This window comes from Octopus sinensis, linkage group LG3, assembly GCF_006345805.1.
Source record: "Octopus sinensis linkage group LG3, ASM634580v1, whole genome shotgun sequence".
Lineage (NCBI taxonomy): Eukaryota > Metazoa > Mollusca > Cephalopoda > Octopoda > Octopodidae > Octopus > Octopus sinensis.
Genome location: NC_042999.1, coordinates 22,638,177 through 22,659,655, shown reverse-complemented (window position 1 = coordinate 22,659,655; position 21,479 = coordinate 22,638,177). Strand labels below are relative to the sequence as shown.

Sequence of the window (21,479 nt, the reverse complement as noted above, 5' to 3'; positions counted from 1 at the left end):
GATCGCATTCTCACCTGGAATCGATTTTTGTAAATTTTTCAAGACTTATACACGCCCTGATACCATCGGTATCTACATATCAAATTTGAGCGCAATTGGATGGAGGATGCCCGAGATCCTAGAAGACACACACACACAGACAGACAGAATGGATTTTATATAATAGATATATGATGAAGATGGTGAAGGTAGTTTGCACATGTAACAGCATCACTTTGAGAATCATCACCATTTAATATCCATAATTCCATGCTAGCATCGGTTTGACAGAATACAATGGGTCCAGGGTCATCATGATCCAAGGGCTATTTTGCCATGGTTTCTATAGCTGGACGCCCTTCTAACACCAACCACTTTACAGTTTGTATTGGGTACTTTTCTTAAGCATCTGAGCAATCTGCTTATAACTGTTTTACCCAGCCCAGAACAGGTAATGTTATTCCCAAGGGCCAACAGTTCAACTTGATACAGAGCTCACAAATGCTTATTTTCAAGGATCCTTCAAAGTGCTCTCTGGAATTTTCCTTTTGTGGTATCTTGTCTAACATTTAAGAAAAATCTTGGATTTCAAAGGTCTACACATTTTGGAATTTTGCATAAAGAATTATCAACTATAATAATAATAAAAAAATATACATGCTAGTTTTAAAGAAAATAAAAGTATTATACTCTTAAGACCAATAATACTATCAACTTTTGATGAGCGAATTTAATTTCAGACTTTTGTATAAAATACCTGTGTATATGTTATTGTATATAATGCACATTTCATGCTTGTAAGTTCTCATTCATAAATTTAATTAAACGACCAAGGGCAAGGTCACATGATTCCTTGTGAAATCCTGGCGATGTAGTATTGGTAAACGCATGCCCAGCATCATAAACATGGAATTCATGTTTTACTTTAGCATTATCTAGCTTCTTGCGGACAGCCTCCTGTTCGACTGGAGATGAGAAACCAACCACGTTGTCGTTTTTACCAAAATGGCACTGCAGAGGAATCTTGATCTTCGTTACATCTGCAATAGCTTCACCAGGAATTCCATAAAAGGGTGCAGAAGCGTTGATTTCTGGTACACGGACAGCAGAAGCAAAGGCCAGGGCTCCACCCATGCAAAACCCAGTGACACCAATCTGCCAATCAAATAAAATTTGAATTAATTAATGCTGAAATTTTCATTAGAATTCTGCAAAAAAACAAATAAGGTTAAAATGGTCAGGTAAGGAGAAGCAGTTACAAAAAAATATGCAGTAAGTCATAACAGCCGGTGTTATCATCACTTTCATGTCCACACCTCTATGTTTGCATGGATCAGATGAAGTTTATTAAAGCAGATGTTCTTTAGACATCTTCCTGTTGCCAACCCTCACCAATTTCCAAGCAATGTAATATTTCACCAAAGTCAGACACATTCTTACAGAATATTGAAAATGTGGCATGTTCCGTGCCGGTGGCACGTAAAAGGCACCAACCGTTCGTGGCCGTTGCCAGCCTCCCCTGGCACATAAAAAGCACCATCCGTACATGGCCAATACTAGTGCCGCCTTGACTGGCTTCCATGTTGGTGGCACGTAAAAACCACCAACCAATCGTGGCTGTTGCCAGCCTCCCCTGGCACATAAAAAGCACCCACTACACTCACGGAGTGGTTGACGTTAGGAAGGGCATCCAGCTGAAGAAACTCTGCCAGATCAAGATTGGAGCCTGGTGCAGCCATCTGGTTCACCAGTCCTCAGTCAAATCGTCCAACCCATGCTAGCATGGAAAATGGACGGTAAACGATGATGATGATGATGATGAATGGACAATGCTTGTATGACAGTGACATTCTGTTACAACAATCATGCAATGTCTGGACAAGGAGATACAAGCACACACACACACACACACATATTACAGGTTTCTTTCAATTTCCATAAACCAAATTCATTCACAAGATTTGGTCAGCCAAGGGCTATAGTAGAAGACACTTGTCCAAAATGCAACACAGTTGAAACTGATGCCAAAACCGTATAGTTGGGAAACAAACTTCTTAGCAACACAACCATGCCAATTTTCTGTTCTTGACTACTTAAACCTTTCGTTACCATGTTTCAATACTTTGGGGTCTCATTTTCCAGCTAATTGTTTAAATTAATTTTGAAAATAACAAAGAATTTAGTAAAATGTAAAAAGCACCATTCAAGCATGGTCGTTACCAGCGTCGCCTTACTGGCATGCGAAAAAACATTTGAGTGAGGTCATTGCCAGTGCCGCTGGACTGGCTCCTGTGCAGGTGACACGTAAAAAACAACATTTGAGCATAGCCACTGCCAGTACCACCTGACTGGCCCTCATGCCAGTGGCACGTAAAAGCACCCACTACACTCTCGGAGTGGTTGGCATTAGGAAGGGCATCTAGCTGTAGAAACACACACGTCTTAAAAGGAAGGACCCATTAGACAATGTAGTCCTTGGTATAATAATTGATAGGTATACATCATATGCCTGTTCATAATGGATTGACCTAGGGTTAAACAACAGAGATTCTGTAGGGAATGGACAATGGTCATTCTCTTTGGATGAGACAGTAAAAAACAATAGACTTTGCTCACCTTCTTACATCCTAAATTAAGTAAGTACTTGGCACATCCCTGAATATCTTGAATGGCACCTTCCCAGTCAAGGTTGTTCATCAGATGACCAGCTTCCTCATTATCAGTTGCCAGCTTACCACGATACAGGTCAGGAACTAGGGTAACAAATGGCCCTCTTGAAGCTAAGTCAGCAGCTTCATCTTGAATTTGTTGGTTCATTCCCCACCATTCTTGGAGAACAATGAGGCCCCGTTTTGTCTTTGCTGGATCTCCAGTCAGCACTCCAGGGCAATCACCTTGCTTGTTCTCAGATGGGATTGTAACGTTTTTACTCATAGTGCTAATAAAAGTGGAAAAAGACGAAGAAAAAACTTCACATTAAATACACACACATATACATACTTATACATATACATACATATACATATACCTACACTTAAATGTACATACATATTTGCATGTATAAACATACACAAGAATCAATTATTATTATTATTGAGTGAGAGCAGTGCATGCCATCAAAGTGGCACTGGGGTACAATATATGAAGCCCAGTATACCCATCATGATTACCCGTCTGATAAGGGTAGACCAGGCACATGCATCACAACCATATGTGCGCAACATGGTGGTCTCATATTATGATAAACAGCTTATGACCTTGCAGATGGGGCCCAGTTAGAATTTTCTTCTGGTCGAGTAACCCATTCCACTCAAAAGGTCCCTGAATAAGGATTTATTATTATTAGATGCATTATATTATTCATATTAGATAATATATAACAGAGATATGAGAAAGTTATAAGAGGAGTAATGTTGTAATTTATAAAATCAATATATCTTAAAGTTATTTCAGTTATGTAAGAATGAAACTGCATATACATGAGGGACGAACACACAAACACACAAACACACATTTCCGCTCAAACATACTCATAGGTACGGGCTCATAACAAACACTATCCGATCGTGGCCGTGCCAGCCTCGTCTGGCACCTGTGTTGGTGGCACATAAAAAACACCATCCGAACATGGCTGTTCACCAGCCTCGTCTGGCACCTGTGTCGGTGGCACATAAAAAACACTATCCGAGCGTGGCCGTTCGCAGGCCTCGTCTGGCACCTGTGTCGGTGGCACATAAAAAGCACCATCCGAGCATGGCCGTTCACCAGCCTCGTCTGGCACCTGTGTCGTGGCACATAAAAATCCCCCACTACACTCACGGAGTGGTTGGCATTAGGAAGGGCATCCAGCTGTAGAAACACTGCCAGATCTGACTATCCTGGTGCAGCCTTCGGGCTTCCCAGACCCCAGTTGAACCATCCAACCCATGCTAGCATGGAAAGCAGACGTTAAACGATGATGATGATGATGATGATGAAATAATTTGGGAAAACAAATTTCCAAATCAATCAGGTGCAACCCTTCAGCGTTATATGCATCTCCATATCGTGCTTTGGGGTCTTATTTATCGTATATTTATATACTTATCTATAAATATACAAAGTATCTGATAAAATTCAATATTAATATATATATATATATACATTGTAATCTTCCAATACTGAAACACGTGTAGTTCCTTTATATTTAATACGCACCATCCAAGCGTAATCATTGCCAGAGCGGCTAACTGGCTTCAATGCCGGTGGCACGTAAAAGGGCACCGCACGTAAAAGGGCACCGCACGTAAAAGGGCACCATTCAAGCGTGATCGTTACCAGCGTCGCCTTAATGGTACCTGTGCCGGTGGCATGCGTAAAAAGATTCGAGCAAGGTCATTGCCAGTACCGCCTGACTGGCCCCCGTGCCAGTGGCACGTAAAAAGCACCCAATACACTCTCAGAGTGGTTGGCGTTAGGAAGGGCATCCAGCTGTAGAAACTCCGCCAGATCAAGATTGGAGCCTGGTGCAGCCATCTGGTTCGCCAGCCCTCAGTCAAAATTGTCCAACCCATGAAAAGCGGACGTTAAACGATGATGATGATGATGATTAACTAAAGTTGGATATAATTAACAAAGTATATTATATACCCTGCTGGTAATTTAGGTTATATCCTTTAAGTATTATTTCGTGATGTGCAAACTGATACCACAAGTTTACTGTCAGATATACTCATTAGATTATTTTTGTATTATCTGAAATAGAATACCCGCATATCGATTAATCCCCCAAAATTGAATTTTTATGTGTGTGTGTCTGTCTGTCTGTTTGTCCCCACCACCATTGGCTGACAACCGATGTTGGTGTGTTTGCATTTCCATAACTTAGCAGCTCAGCAAAACAACTGAAGAAGCATGGCGTTCACCATATATTTGATAACAGAAACTTGAAGTCCTGCAAAAGAGGGGGACAGAATAAGTAGTAAGCTTAAAAAATAGAATAAGTCCTGGGGTCGATTTCTTCAACTAATGACCGAAACAAGTAAAAAATAAAAAGAATATATATTTTATCTGAAGACACCCAGATTAGTAGTAAGAGTATTTGACTCACAGTCGTGTGGTTGTGAGTTCAATTCCCATCGGCACATTATGTCCTTGAGCAAGACACTTTATTTCATGTTGCTGCAGTCCACTCAGCTGGCAAAAGTGAATAGTACCTGTATTTCAAAGGGCCAGCCTTGTCACACTCTGTGTCATGCTAAATCTCCCTAAGAACTATGTTATGGATGTGTCTGTGTTATGTGCATGTCTGTGGAGTGCTCAGCCACTCACACATTAATTTCACAAGCAGGCTGTTCCATTGATCGGACCTCGTTGTTGTAACCAACGGAGTGTCATTCCTATATCTCATCTTCTATTTGTTTCACTCATTAGTCTTAAGTCATGCTGTGGCATTGCATTGAAGGACATTTTAATCGAATGAACCACCCCAGTATTTTCCAAGTCAACTCCACCACAGCGGTGAGTTGAATTGAACAGAGAAGTCAGGACAAGATAAAAATGTCAAAATCTATGTCAAGAGAACCGGTGGGTGATAGATAAGTATACCTCTTGACCTTTTTAGTTTTTTTTAAATTTTTGTACATCAAGAGGTTGTCTCTGTCCCATTGAGAATCACAGAGATACTTAAAATATCTGGAGGTGCAAGGTACAGTCTAATCACCCATATAGTTAATCAGGTTATTCAGGAAGGTGTCATCCCAATGACTGGTATAGCAACATTACCGTCAGCAGCTACAAGGTAAGGAGATAGCTTGGAAGTAATTACAGAGGCATCAAGTTGCTGGACCAGGTCGTGGAAGTTACAGAAAGAGCTAATTAACAGCCCAGTTAATTAGAAGCAAAATCAGATTAAATTAAATACAGTTTGGCTTTGTGCAAGGGAGAAGCACTATTGATGCTATCTTTATAGTCAGACAACTGCAGAAATATTTGGCCAGGAATAAACCAATGTACTCGGTGTTTGGGGTCACCAATTGTAACAGGATGAAAGGTCCATAACACTGGATGGGTGCAGCTCTCATCCTTTCCATTAAAATATTAATCGAAGGAAAGAGTTAAGACTTCCGATTAACTTCAACAGCATAAGTATTTTATTTCTGGATCCGCAATATATATACATTCTTCTTCAGGGCGAATGGACAGCCTAGGAGCTTGTTGCAGTAGTCAAGTGGAGTAAGCCAAATCCTGTCCGTTCAAGCATAGCGTAGCAACACCACGAGGTGGCAGCTTGAGAGAGCTGATAAAACACGTCTGTCCTATTCGGCTGTCAACGTCCGAGAGGCTGATACGAGGGAAATTTTGCTGCTGCTAGTTTTCTGCGCATGCGGGAACTTCCGGCAGGCCTCCCGGAAGAATCCAACTCTGCGCATGCATGCAGCAGATTTCCAAGATAGCGTCACTACAAAACCTTTGACAGAGTACCCCACTGTATGATGTGGTGGACTCTGAGGAAGCTAAGGGTAGACGAGTGGTTTGTGAAAGTCAGACAAGCCATGTACAGGGGATCTGTCAGAAAGGGGAGAGTAGCCATGAGTATAGTGATGAATTTAGTGTACAGGTATGTGTTCATCAGGGTTCAGTTCTCAGTCCCCTCCAATTCATTATTATCCTCCAGATCATAACAGAAAAATTCAGGGCTGGCTACCCTTGAGAACTGTTATATGCTTACGACCTTGCTCTTATAGCAGATTCTGTAACAGAGCTAGAAAATTCCAGGTGTGGAAGCAAAACCTGGAATCAAAGAGTCTTAAGGTTAACTTGGCAAAGATCAAGGTTCTAGTTGTTATATAATCATCACAACAAACATGAACAATCAACGTCGCCCATTGTCTCCCTTGATAAAAGGACTTTCACTTTGTTTCCCGCCAAAACAATTAACTTGTACAACAACGGCAGTCGAATAAAGTATCTTGTATCGTTAACACGTTGTTTCAGTCTCTCTCATTTTCTTAATCTTTCATACTAAGTACTCACTACTTCCTTTAATACTCAATACATTATATATATATAACAACAACACTAGTAAGCAAGAAAATGGAGAGAATTGTTCCTCTATTAGGTAAATGGGGCGATCTTATGATACTAGTCACACGACTGTCATAAACCACGTGTATTTATTTACATTTGTGAAGATCGTCGGTTTCAGTAAAAAAAAAATTGTGTTTTTACATATAGGTTTGCTGAGGAAGGGGGATCTTTTGAAGTTGGAGGGAAAGCGAAAGAGACAGAGAGAGCATGATTGTATGAGGGAAGTTCTTTTGAAGTTGGCGTGAAGCGAAAGAATTGATGTGCGTGCCTGTGTGTGAGTGTGTTTGTGTTTGATGGGGGTGTGCAAGACAAAAAGTGTGGTGTGTATGTGAAGTGCTTTTGTTAGTGTGTGTGTGAAGAGACAGAGAGAGTAATGTGTGTATTACTCTATGTATACATACATAACAACTTGCGTGCCCGAGGCTATAGTAGAAGACACTTGCCCAAGGTCTCACGCAGTGGGACTGAACCCAGAACCATGTGGTTGGTAAGCAAGCTACTTACCACACAGCCACTCCTATGCCTATGTATGTTTAACATTTTCATTCGTTGGAGTTTTCTTATAAAGGAGAAAACTTGTTTACTAAATAACCATATTAACCGTAGGAAAGAATTGCAGCCCCTCCCGCATCTATACATACATGTGTGTGTGTATATATATATATACATCCATCTATGTTTATTTATATATATGTTTATATGTGTGTGTCACTGAAGCCATTCATACATACTCTCTCTTTTTCTCTGTCAATCACTCACTACAAAAAGTGAATTTAAAAAATTTCAGTTATCTCTCTCTCTCACACACACACACACACATACCAGCAACATTACTCTCTTTGTCTCTTCACACACACTAACAAAAGAACTTCACATACACACCAACCTTCCGTCTCGCACACCCCCATCAAACACACACACACACACACGGCATGCCAACTTCAAAAGAACTTCCCTGATCCAATCGCACTCTCTCTGTCTCTCGCTTTAACGCCAACTTCAAAAGATCCCCTTCCCCCACCCAACATTTATAAAAAAAAATTAAAACTTTTTACGGAAGGCGACGATCTTCTCAAGAAACATAAACAATACAGGAGTGGCTGTGTGGTAAGTAGCTTGTTTACCAACCACATGGTCCCGGGTTCAGTCCCACTACGTGGCACCTTGGGCAAGTGTCTTCTATAGCCTCGAGCCGACCAAAGCCTTGTGAGTGGGATTTGGTAGACAGAAACTGAAAGAAGCCCGTCGCATATATGTATATATGTGTGTGCGTGTATGTTTGTGTGTCTGTGTTTGTCCCCCTAGCATTGCTTGACAACCGATGCTGGTGTGTTTATGTCCCCGTTACTTAGCGGTTCGACAAAAGAGACCGATAGAATAAGTACTGGGCTTACAAAAGAATAAGTCCCGGGTCGATTTGCTCGATTAAAGGTGGTGCTCCAGCATGGCCGCAGTCAAATGACTGAAACAAGTAAAAGAGTAAAAGAGAAAAGAGTAATACATTTGACATGTATATGGTACTCATATCGAAATTTTGCCGCATAGGCGATATAAAATTTGGCCAACGCACATGTCTGTTGCCTAGAAAGCTAACAAATGAATTCACCTATTTTCGACCGGTGAACAGTCTCTTCCACTTTAATCAAAGTCTGTTCACGGATGTGATCTGAAGCGAACTAGGTTTATAAATATTGATGTTCTGTTTCGAAGCTTAACCCGAGATTTCCGTTTCAATCATCGAGAAAGAATAAAATTTTCAAAAATAACAGCACATGTTAAAATGATAGTTTAGTAAATAAAGAGGCATTCACGTCCAGGACGACAGAAAGATGCAAAAATTTTCAGACTTTTTAAACAAAAAAGAAAAATTTTAAAGAAACAATTCTGGCATTAAATGTGAAATTGGTAGAACTTATTTAGCCTTGCCATCGCCGTAGTGATGCAGCGATCTTTCAGGGTTGTTTTAATAGGTTCCGGTGAACCTTGTAGTGTGCGACCAACTGAAGTATTTTGTGCCGCATTGAGGTTTCTTTTTTCTTTCTTTCCCACCACTTTTGTTTTCCTTTTGTAAAATACATCCCTTTTCATATTTTGAATAAAAATCATAATTCCTGTTGTGAGAAAAACTAATTAATACAAACGTATACATTTGTCGAGAAAAGGGGCATTTGTTTAATATCATGTGTGCATAATACAAACGATAATTACTTTTAAAGATTATGGGTTTTTTTTTTAACTTTTAAACTTATTCTATTGTATAAAACAAATCCTTTTTTAAAAATAACGGATTTTGAAAAAAATAACTGTAACCTTCGTAGGCAAAAAAATTTTACCAAAATTATTAAGTTATGTTCGTTAGATTTAAAGTTCTGACAGAGAAAGACCGCTAATAAGTACATTGATGATAAAACAAGTTCATTTATAAACTAATTAAAATTAAGTAACAAAAATGTGTCATATACTATTATAGCCTCGGGTCGACCAAAGGCTTGTGAGTGGATTTGGCAGACGGAAACTAAAAGAAGGCCCCCAAAAAATTGTAATTAAATCAAAACAGAGGAAAAACATAAAAAGAAACAGGCTAGATTTTGAAGTAGAAAAAGTTATACAGAAAGAAATAACCCCATGTATAAAAAAGCAGGCATTATTTAGCAAACTAGTAGGACTTACGTTTTTTGTAGACTTACAGAAAGTAAGAAAAATAGTTATGTGCTGGTAAAGACTAGCCTGGTAGAACACCCTTTACCTCTCTCTCTCTCTCTCTCCCCAGTTACCCAGATAATAAATATTGTACATGTGATAAGCAGCCTGCAGAGTGTGTGAGGGTGTGTATACATATGTATAACCTTCCAGACGAGAGTAAAAAAAATAATTCCATAGTTTTCGAATCTTTACGTAAAAGAAACGACCAGCGATAAAAATCGAAACAGGCCACAGAAACGACTTGCTATATTTACTCCAATAAATACAAATATGTCAACAATTTCACTTGAGTATCATTATTAGCATTATTAAATTGTGTTAATTACCGGTTTGTTGTGTGTTTTATAGAAGAAACAACACAACTAAGAACATTCGAAGACTCCACATGTGTAGTGAAAGTATAAATAATATTTTATGGGTTAAAGAGAGAGTCTGTGATTACGACTAATAATTTGTTAGAACGCTGGGCGAAATGCTTAGCGGTATTTCGGCTACCGCTACGTTGTGAGTTCAAATTCCGCCGAGGTCGACTTTGCCTTTCATCCTTTCGGGGTCGATAAATTAAGTACCAGTTACGCACTGGGTCGATGTAATCGACTTAATACCTATGTCTGCCCTTGTTTGTCCACTCTATGTTTAGCCCCTTGTGGGTAATAAAGAAATAGGTATTTCGGCTGCGTTACGTTCTGAGTTCAAATTCCGCTGAGGTCGACTTTGCCTCATCACTTCTGGGTTGATAAATTAAGTACCAGTTGGGTGCTCGATGTCCCCTTACCCCAAATTTCAGGCCTTCAGTAGAAAGGATTATTAAGACTAATAAAAGGCGGCGAGCTGGCAGAAACGTTAGCACGCCGGACGAAATGCTTAGCGGTATTTCGTCTGCCTTTACGTTGTGAGTTCAAATTCCGCCGAGGTCGACTTTGCCTTTCATCCTTTCGGCGTCGATTAAATATATACCAGTTACGCACTGGGGTCGATGTAAACGACTTAATACCTATGTCTGTCCTTGTTTGTCCCCTCTGTGTTTAGCCCCTTGTGGGTAATAAAGAAATAGAAATAGGTATTTCATCTGCGTTATGTTCTGAGTTCAAATTCCGCCGAGGTCGACTTTGCCTTTCATCCTTTCGGGGTCGATAAATTAAGTACCAGTTACGCACTGGGTCGATGTAATCGACTTAATACCTATGTCTGTCCTTGTTTGTCCTCTGTGTTTAGCCCCTTGTGGGTAATAAAGAAATAGAAATAGGTATTTCATCTGCGTTATGTTCTGAGTTCAAATTCCGCCGAGGTCGACTTTGCCTTTCATCCTTTCGGGGTCGATAAATTAAGTACCAGTTACGCACTGGGTCGATGTAATCGACTTAATACCTATGTCTGTCCTTGTTTGTCCGCTCTGTGTTTAGCCCCTTGTGGGTAATAAAGAAATAGGTATTTCGGCTACCGTTACGTTCTGAGTTCAAATTCTACCGAGGTCGACTTTGCCTCATCACTTCTGGGTCGATAAATTAAGTACCAGTTGGGTGCTGGAATCGATGTCTTCTTACCCCAAATTTCAGGCCTTCAGTAGAAAGGATTATTGAGACTAATAAATGCGAGGAGCTGGCAGAAACGTTAGTACGCCAGGCGAAATGCCTAGCGGTATTTCGTCTGCCGTTATGTTCTGAGTTCAAATTCCGCCGAGGTCGACTTTGCTTTTCATCCTTTCGGGGTCGATAAATTAAGTACCAGTTACGCACTGAGGTCGATGTAATCGACTTAATCCGTTTGTCTGTCCTTGTTTGTCCTCTGTGTTTAGCCCCTTGTGGGCAATAAAGAAATAGGTATTTCGTCTGTCTTAGTTCTGGGTTTAAATTCCGCCGAGGTCGACTTTGCCTTTCATCCTTTCGAGGTCGATAAATTAAGTACCAGTGAAACACTGGGGTCGATGTAATCGACTCATCCCCTCCCCCAAAATTGACTGCCCTTGTGGCAAAACTTGAAATCATTATTATTAACCCATACAGCACTGGGATTTACACTTACATAGCATGGGCTACTGATCACATTTTATGAAAATGAGACCACCATGCACAAATAAAAAACAAAAAAAAATAGTTAAAATATCTTCTTAGTATATAATAATGGCAAGTCATTAGTTGAACTATTAGTCCCCTTGCATTCCGGGGGGTATCGGAGCGTTTGAGTGACATTAGACCCCAACAAATGCCCATAAATTAAATGCTTCTATCTGGGTCGCGATCGTAGCCTGTCGACCTGTGCCTGACGACCACGATCATGGCCCGTCGCGCTTTATGTGTTAAGACTAACAAGGCAGGAAAAGCCGAAAACGGGAGGTTTGTGTATTCTCCACCTTCGCCGACCAGTAGAAGTAACATGATAGCAATTTACCGTTTTATAGTATATTTTATAAACAATAAAGTATGTATTCTTTTATTGGTTTCAGTCATTTGACGGCGGCCGTGCTGGGGCACCGCCTTTAGTCGAATAAATCGCCCCCAGGATTTATTCTTTGTAAGCCTAGTACTAATTCTATCGCTGTTTTTTGTCGAACCGCTAAGTTACGGGGACGTAAACACACCAACATCAGTTGTCGAGCGATGGTGGGGAGAACAAGCACAGACACACACAAAAATATATATACATATGACGGGCTTCTTTCAGTTTCCGTCTACCAAATCTACTCACAAGGCTTTGGTCGGCCCGAGGCTATAGTAGAAGACACTTGCCCAAGGTACCACGCAGTGGGACTGAACCCGGGACCATGTAGATTAAAGAGTATGTTATTTTCTTTCAATTGTTGGTAGTTTAATAAACCACACTTACCTAAGGCTCAAGTGTAAGAGAAGATCTCGTGTCTGGAAGTCTGTTACTTCTTCGTTTCAATGAATTGCTGAGATGCTGTATATTAAGATAATTAGCCAAACTAATTTACATTTAAGTGAAATACTGGCTTATATATTTGTAACAGATCTGCAACATGTGTAAATATAGCTACCGTTGTTTCTCCCTTCCCTTCTCTTTGTAAGATGACATGTATATGTATATATGTGTATATGCATATGTGACATATATATATATATATATATATATGTGACATATTTTGTGCGTGAGTATATGCTTATTTGCAAATTTAACAAGGTGAGGACAAAAATAGGTCAGACCTGTGAAGATTAAACCGGTCGGTTCTTAAGGAGTTTACATGTAAGCCGCCGTGATTTTCATTAGACTTCCTCTTCAGAAAGACCGCCAAGTTCGTGCTGAAAGTCCAGGGAGCGGGATAGGATTTTAGCAGACGGTCGTTGTTGATTCTGTTGTTGTTGTTGCTGCTGCTGCTGCTGTTGTTGTTGTTGTTGTTGTTTCTGCAGTTGCTACTGTTGTTGTTGCTGCTATCATGATGATGATGATGATGATGGAAGATTGGACAAACGTACATGTATTTATGTATGTATGTATGTATGTATGTATGTATGTATGTATTTATGTATTTATTTATGTATGTATGTATGTATGTATGTATGAATCATTATATACGTCTCTGTGCATGTATATATATAATATATAGACATACGTATACACAAACACACGCACACACACAGGCGTGTTGACTTAACAACCCTAACTGTTTGTTTTTATTGTCTTGTTCTCACCGTCCTGTTTTTGTTACCCACTTTCACCCTCCGCAAAAAATCCCAAATTTTATTTCATTTGCTTTGCGGGAAAAATTGTTTTAACGGAGTCGCGTCTTGTCCTTACCTTCGAAATACGGAGTAGATAAAACAGGGGACAACTGATGAAGGGAATGTTCTTTATGTTGCATGTCTCGTTTCTCTGTTTTTTCGTTGTTCGAAAAAAAGTTCGTTTTCTATGTTTTTTGTTTTTATGTTTTCGTTTCTCACTGTGTTCAACGTTTTTTTGATGTCCAGTACCCATGTATGCATGTATATATATACATATAGATGTAGGTATGTACATATATGTATGTATATATGCATATATTTATATATTTATATTATTATATAAACATTTTTTTTATTAAAGCTGCAAAAGTGTCACAATTGTTACTCAGAGCACTCGGACTGTAGTGATGAAAACTTGTGCTCGCCTCTGTATATATATAAACATGTGTGTGTGTGTGTGTGTGTGTGTGTGTGTGTGTGTGTGTGTGTACATACATACGTACATACATACATACATACATACATACATACTTTCTTAGATCTGGATATCATACTTTAAGCAGATATATTATCGAGCATGGTCCCTGTTCTGTTCCTGGCACTTCTGAAGTTGGCGTGCGGCAAAGATTATGTCGACTGTATACGGACGTCTCTGAAGCCACACCGACTCAAGTCTAGAGCCACAGTCCCATGAGACAACTAGTGCCCGACCTGCAGCAGATCCTTCCCATCACGAATAGGACTGATCAACCACAGCCGGACACACCGTACACCATCTTCTTCTACCATGTGATATCCTTGGTCATCGCTGACCACGACGGACGAACAAATAATAATAATATGGAAAGCCCGCTAATTGTTTTCGCCTGAAGATCGCAGTGGTGTGAAACTCGAGTCGTGAGATAAAAATCTAGTTTCATCCAAGTATATGCTCTGCAATGAGTATTGAACCTGTATTGAGCATTCCTTTCACATTTGTTCAACACATTTCAACGTCGTGCGCATGTGTGTGTGTACGGGGGAGGCTAAGAGGAATGTATTGCTAAGTGTTCGAGCCAACATGGGAGACTGCTAGAAATAGCTGCCGAAAATTTCGTCATATTACTACACCCTATAATGATGTTAAGAAACTGAAGGATGCATTAGATAATTCAGTCCCATATTTCCTAGATGATATAGATCTGGAGCTAAACGACAACCATTGGTATAAAATAAATCAATAAATGATTTCTCCATTAGAAAAGTAATTGCCTGCTTTCACAGGACGAAACAAGATCTTATTTTGCTCAAATACTGACTCTTAATATTGGTACAAGGTCAAATTTTTTTGTGAAAAGGTATAGTCAATTAAATCTGGTATAAAATAAATTAAAATATTTTTTATTTAACTGGTAAAGACTATTTGCCAACATAATGTGGCAGTCCTAGATGGGACGATTGTTACTGTTTAGCCCCAGGAATTGTCGTTTTCAGTTGGCTATACGACACAATATCTTTGTCCTTATATTTTCGAACAGGGGCGGTTAGCAGCCTCATCCAGCACAAAGCAACATCTGTGGACCAGTTTCTGGGTTATTGTTCTTTCTCAGCACAGAATATAAGTTTTTCTCAAAAATGCTAAGAGTAAAAGATGTTTTATATGACACATTCTACCAGTGTCCGAAGTTTGAAAGTGTTTAGTTACAAAAAATGATTTTTAAAAAATTACTTACCCCCTTAGTTATACTATTGCCTTCAATTCCACAAGCTTTCAAAACCCAATTTTTTCTGTTAATACGAATGGCGCATTTAGTACGGAACGCTAAAAAAAAACTTTACAGTATCAAACCAATTTCTTTGCAATATTTATTGCGACTCTTTACGTTCTGAACTCAAATCCTACCATACTCAACTTTATCGTTTATCCTCCAGATATCATAAAAATAAAATACCAGTTAAATAGAAACATTATTTGTGCTGGATGGGGTGCTGAGCTCCCCTGTTCGAAACATAAGGACACAGATATTGTGTCGTATAGCTAGATGGAAACGGCGTTTCCTGGGGCTAAGCAACTGTAACATTCGTCCCATCCATGACTGCCACATTATGTTGGCAAATAGTCTTTACTTTAAAGAACTGTTACTGAATATTTTTCTTTGAGCGATTTAGAAATAATAATGTTTCTATTTATTAGATCAGCAACCGTGTGTCACTTTGAAAATTATATATTTTCGAACGGGAATTCAGCAGCGCCGTCTAGCCAAGCGTAGCCATATTTCGTCTGCCGTTACGTTCTGAGTTCAAATTCCGCCGAGGTCGACTTTGCCTTTCATCCTTTCGGGGTCGATAAATTAAGTACCAGCTACGCACTGGAGTCGATGTAATCGACTTAATCCCTTTGTCTGTCTTTGTTTGTCCTCTCTGTGTTTAGCCCCTTGTGGGTAGTAAAGAAATAGGTATTTCGTCTGCCGGTACGTTCTGAGTTCAAATTCCGCCGAGGTCCTCTCTGTGTTTAGCCCCTTGTGAGTAGTAAAGAAATAGGTATTTCGTCTGCTGCTACGTTCTGAGTTCAAATTCCGCCGAGGTCGACTTTGCCTTTCATCCTTTCGGGGTCGCTAAATTAAGTACAAGTTATGCACTAGGGTCGATATAATCGACTTAATCCCTTTGTCTGTCTTTGTTTGTCTCCTCTGTGTGCAGCCCCTTGTGGGTAGTAAAGAAATAGGTATTTCGTCTGCCGGTACGTTCTGAGTTCAAATTCCGCCGAGATCCTCTCTGTGTTTAGCCCCTTGTGGGTAGTAAAGAAATAGGTATTTCGTCTGCCGGTACGTTCTGAGTTCAAATTCCGCCGAGGTCGACTTTGCCTTTCATCCTTTCGGGGTCGATAAATTAAGTACCAGTTACGCACTGGTTTCGATATAACCGACTTAATCCGTTTGTCTGTCCTTCTTTGTCTCCTCTGTGTGTAGCCCCTTGTGGGCAGTAAAGAAATAGGTAATATAGGCCATGCTGGAGCCTTATAGAGTTTAATTATTAGAGGAAGAAGGGTGTCTGTTAATAGGATTTAGGAATCATTGGTTTTCATTTACTCTTTTACTTGTTTCAGTCATTTGACTGCGGCCATGCTGGAGCACCGCCATTAGTCGAGCAAATCGACCCCTGAACTTATTCTTTGTAAGCCTAGTACTTATTCTATCGGTAGCTTTTTGCCGAGCCGCTATTTTACGGTGACATAAACACACCAGCATCGGTTGTCAAGCGATGTTGTTGTTGGGGGGGGGGACAAACACAGACATACAAATACACACATACATATACATATATGCGACGGGCTTCTTCCAGTTTCCATCTACCAAATCCACTCAGAAGGCTTTTGTCGGCCCGAGGCTATAGTAGAAGACACTTACCCAAGGTGCCACGCAGTGGGACTGAACCCGGAACCATGTGGTTCCTCAGCAAGCTACTTACCACTATTGTGGCTCTCCAATTTACTATTTTGTTGCGTGGACCCTACCCCAAATCTTGTGTGGATCCCCATAGAACATATGGAACCCGGTTGAAAACTACTGGACTAAGCAAGCTACTTACCACACAGCCACTCCTGGAAAGGTTAGAAAAGTAAAGACTTGTTATAGTCGTCAGAGATAAAGGAGAGACAAATCACATTAATGAAATTGTAGTAATAGCATTTTGGTGAGTAAATATTTCTATGTCAGTCAGATTATATTATCTGCATATGCAGCATGTGTGCTGACCCAGTTATGTGAACGGTTATCTAATATAAGCCATGTCGGAGTCTTTGTAGAGAGAGAGAGAGATGCAACAACTGATCAAGGCTGAAATGCTCTTTAGTTCTGAGGAAGAAATATATCCTTTTGAATTTAGTTTCTGCTGTGTTATGGATCTGGGATCTTTTCGGTTTGACCGGCAGTTTTTTAAAATAATTTCCACGTAACTAAACACTTTTACACTTCGTATACTAGTAGAATGTGTTTATAAAACATCTTTTTCTCTTGGTTTTATTGAGAAATGTTGTTTTTTTCTTCAATTTCGGCAATTTCAACCAATCAATGACGTCTATTGAGGTGAAAACATTTTGTGCCGTATGAATATGTCCCTCGTTTAAGAAACAGATTGGGTTTATTTACATTTTTGAAGAAAAAAAAGATACCCTTCCCCCCACCCCTAACCCTAACCCTAAAACAGATTGAAATGTAATAGATCGATACTAGGGTCATAATTATGGGTGACAATTTCATATGACACCGCTAGAAAAAACTGCCGTTCAAACCGAAAAGATCCGAAAAATATCCTTTTGAATTTAGTTTCTGCTGTGTTACAGATCTGTAGCCACAACGAAAGGAGCCTTGTATTATGTGCATACTTTGTTGATATGTATGTAGGCACGTAGCCTGGCGGGTAAGGTAAATGAGCTCGTGATTGTAAGGTTGTAGGTTTGATTTCTGAACTGGGCGGTGCACTGTGTCCTTGAATAAAGCAGCTCATCTCACGTTTCTCGAGTCTCTCCAGCTGAAAACGAGTAGCAGCCGGTTGTTAGTGTAGGAGCTTTACCGGTTTGAGATAAGTTCTTTAGACATGGGTGTGCACCTTTGCCGGTTTGTGCAAGATGTGAGAGGGACAGTTTCACTGTCCTGCACGCGATTGTGCAATGCCCCAAGGTGACTGAACTCTGGGCTTATGTCGAACACCTGCTGTCGCATTCGAGAAGAGTACAACTGTCGAGCGAATCTCTAATTAAGATAGTTCCGCCGACCTCCCTGAATAGGGAGGAGCGAGCCTGTTTTCTCTCGGTAGTTGCTATGGCGAAAGAAGTAGTATGGAAGACGAGAGTGAAAGGAATTGCAACAGGCATGTTTATCACCAGTCTCGAGCTAATCGACTTTTTCGTTTTCCACATGAAACGGAAAATAAGGCTGGAGAAGAAATGCCTGTCGCAAAGTGTGTTTCGTAAAAGATGGAAGTCTATAGCAAGTATGTTGCGAGTGAAAGAACCTGTTTAAACAAGAATATTTAAAAGGAGAAAGCAAAGTCTTTAGTGTGAGTATGTGGTTTGTGGGGTCGACCGCGTCCTCCGCTTCATATTTTGTTAATCACTCATTCTCATTTAATTGTATATGTTTTAATTGTTTGTTTATTCATACGTTTCGTCTCATTCGATACCCTGAACCCAATGTTTGTTTTGTCTGTCCTCGTATCGTCCCCTTTTTTCTAAACCTTATGTGAATAAAGAAAAGATCTTTTCGCTTTGAACGGCAGTTTTTAACATAATTTCTAGGTAACTAAAAAATGTTAAACTTCGTATACTCGTAGAATGTTTATAAGACATCTATTTCTCATGGCTTTATAGAGAAAATTCTATAGTTTGTAAGATATTTGTTGTCTTTTTCTTCAATTTCTGCAATTTCAACCAATCACTGACGTCTATTGAAGTAAAAAAAACATTCTGTGCCGTATGAATATGTCCCTCGTTTAAGAAACATATTGGGTTTATTTACATTTGTGAAGAAAAAAGATACCCTTCCCCCCCACCCCTAACCCTAAACCTAAAACAGATTGAAATGCAATAGATCGATACTATGGTCATAATTATGGCTGACAATTTCATATGACACCGCTAGAAAAAACTGCCGTTCAAACCGAAAAGATCCTAAAGAAATACTCTCCCTCTCCTTCCATCTGTCTCCGTTCGGCTGAACCAAGGATAGGAAGGACAAGAGGTTGTCTAAGTCTGCTCTCGACTTTGCAGATCCTAAAACCACGAGCAAAAACGTGATATATACATACATATAAACACACACACAATATAATATAATATTGTTGTGGTTCGGCTGGTACAGTACTTCTTGACCTACTTTGCTGGCTTGGCGACTAAAAGTCTGGAATAAAAAGTTATAGTCCTTTGTTCACGGAAGAGTGATGGCTTTTGGAGGGACCCCTACCCCTTTTGCCGGTCAAGAAAGGGTTAGGGAAACTACCTTATAATAAGGAGCTGGGAGTCTGTAGATCAGTTCCGGCCGGAGAGATTGAGAGGCAGTCGGTATTTGGTCGTCAGGGCGAGCGGTTGGATTTAGGAGCGGTATTTGGTATTCAGGGCAAGCAGGTTTAGCAAGTTGGAGTTAGCAGTACTGAGAGAGATGAGGTACAATATTGAGACATTGGCTATTCTAGTAGGAACTAAGGTACGTGAATTGTGTATTGATATGTGAAGAAAAAGAAAGAAAAAAGAATCGATGTAAAGAGACTGTTGAAAAGAAATGAGACAGTGAAAAGAGCAATGTGAACTGTGTAAAGACATTGTGTACAGAGTTGTTAAAAAGGAATTTAATGAACATTGAACTGTATAGGCCTTTAATGTCCTTTGAACTGTAACTTTAATGTGATTTGAAACAGAACTGTTGTCTCCGGACGTGTACTCTTGAAATGTTGTTGTTATTGAATTTGATGTGTTGTTACCGGACAGTTTAAATGCTTTGATCTGTGGTATACCTGTATGATGCATTGAGTTGTTACTTGCATGTCCTCTTTTAAATGCTTTGATGTATCTTGATATGTAATTGATGTTGTAACAATTGTAATAGTCATATAAACTAGTTGTTAACGTAGCCAATTGCCTTGCCTCTTTGTGTCTCTCTCGATTGCCTCTGTGCTGCTGCTGCTGTTGTTGTTGTATCTCTCTCTCCTCTCCGAGTTTCCGTGGCGAACTTATTCGCTGCATCGAACGGGCCTGTGTGAGGGATTCCGTAACAGCTTTCGTTCGACGGAGGTCTCCCCTCGTAACAATATATTTTCTATAAAAAATAAAAAGTTTTGAATGGTACAACAATGCACTACAATACAAAAAATGGACTATATACCTGTTGTAATTTAGTTATCCATAGAGCGATGATATTTCGAATACAATTCCTTCATCAGATATTCTTAGATGGAGTCGCTGCTATATTCGGTTTTCCAACGGCTCGATTATAGCAGCGACTCCATCTAAGAATATCTGAAGAAGGAATTGTATCCCGAAATATCATCGGACAATGGATAACTAAATTACAATAGGTATATAGTCCATTAATTGTATTATAGTGCATTGTTGTACCATTCAAAACTTTTTATTCTTTACAAACAATACACAACTCCTATATTTTCTGTTTTACTTAACAGTTTATATTTTGTACATGCTATACTTTTCGTTTTAAATACTGTTTATGTTTTTAATCTTTGTTTTCTATCACATACGAATTTTGTTTTGTGTATATTCAAGTGACGCTATTTTTTTTAACATTGTTGGCAGTCATATGAAGTAGTTCAAGCTTTTAGTGTGGAAACAATCAAGATATCTGAATAGGCAGCTGACGATTGGGTGTTCCTTCTTTATGTAGTATGTTTTTGTTCTTTGGTTGTTGAATTTGTTCATTGTTACTGTTCTTCGGGATTTCTTTGATGATTCTTCTAAATTTAGTGATTTTATTCTTTTTTTGGCAAAGGGGGGTTAGGATTTCGATAAGGAGCTATTTATGGTGGATAGTGGTTTTATATGAGGCTAACTTAGTTTGAGACTTTGTAGGGTTCAATAACAAATGCTTGACATACGTGTGCGTGTGCAGGAGCGCACCCGCGCTCGAGTGTGTACATATGTTTGTGCATACACGCACACAGAAACACATATATGAATACACACATACACATGCTGCTGCATCTGCTTAAATATGTGTGAGTATACGAATATATATATATATATGCATTTATGTATTACACACACACACACACACACACACAAACACACACATATATAATGTTTACATATGTGCATGTATATATATATATATATATATATTTAAGTACGTATATATGTATATTACGTGTGTATGTGTGTGTATACATGAAAGAAAATAAGGTTACCATGATTAAGAGAACCACTTCATGCAAAATATTTATTATATACACTGACAATAAAACAATAAAGTTAATAATGGCATGTATATGATGTAAGGGTATGAGAGAGAGGGAGCGAGAGAGAAGTAAGAGTAAGACAAAGAACAGTAGGAGATAGATAGATAGATA

At 39.4% G+C, this 21,479-nt stretch overlaps 1 protein-coding gene across 6 annotated transcripts; it reads right to left on the bottom strand.

The window, feature by feature from the left end:
• Window positions 1-365: 365 nt before the first annotated feature.
• On the bottom strand, window positions 366-13,067 carry LOC115209710 (protein usf-like). Of its 6 annotated transcripts, none has more exons than XM_029778202.2 (3): window positions 12,912-13,067; window positions 2,596-2,917; window positions 366-1,134 (listed from the first exon to the last, which is right to left on the bottom strand). In XM_029778202.2, exons 2-3 carry the CDS (start codon window positions 2,911-2,913, stop codon window positions 769-771), a joined length of 684 nt encoding a protein of 227 aa, XP_029634062.1. In that variant the 5' UTR covers window positions 2,914-2,917; window positions 12,912-13,067; the 3' UTR covers window positions 366-768. The 6 variants fall into 6 exon arrangements, with proteins under 6 accessions (XP_029634062.1, XP_029634061.1, XP_029634063.1 ...); XM_029778201.2 differs by lacking the exon at window positions 12,912-13,067 and adding an exon at window positions 12,574-12,732; XM_029778203.2 differs by lacking the exon at window positions 12,912-13,067 and adding an exon at window positions 10,077-10,291.
• Between the last annotated feature and the right edge of the window lie 8,412 nt (window positions 13,068-21,479).

Excerpts from the sequence above, each read along its gene's own strand:
- LOC115209710 (XM_029778202.2), bottom strand. The coding sequence starts at position 2,913 with ATGAGTAAAAACGTTACAATCCCATCTGAGAACAAGCAAGGTGATTGC. Across the intron at positions 1,135-2,595 it reads TTAATTTAGGATGTAAGAAG|ATTGGTGTCACTGGGTTTTG; the intron begins GTGAGCAAAGTC and ends TTTGATTGGCAG.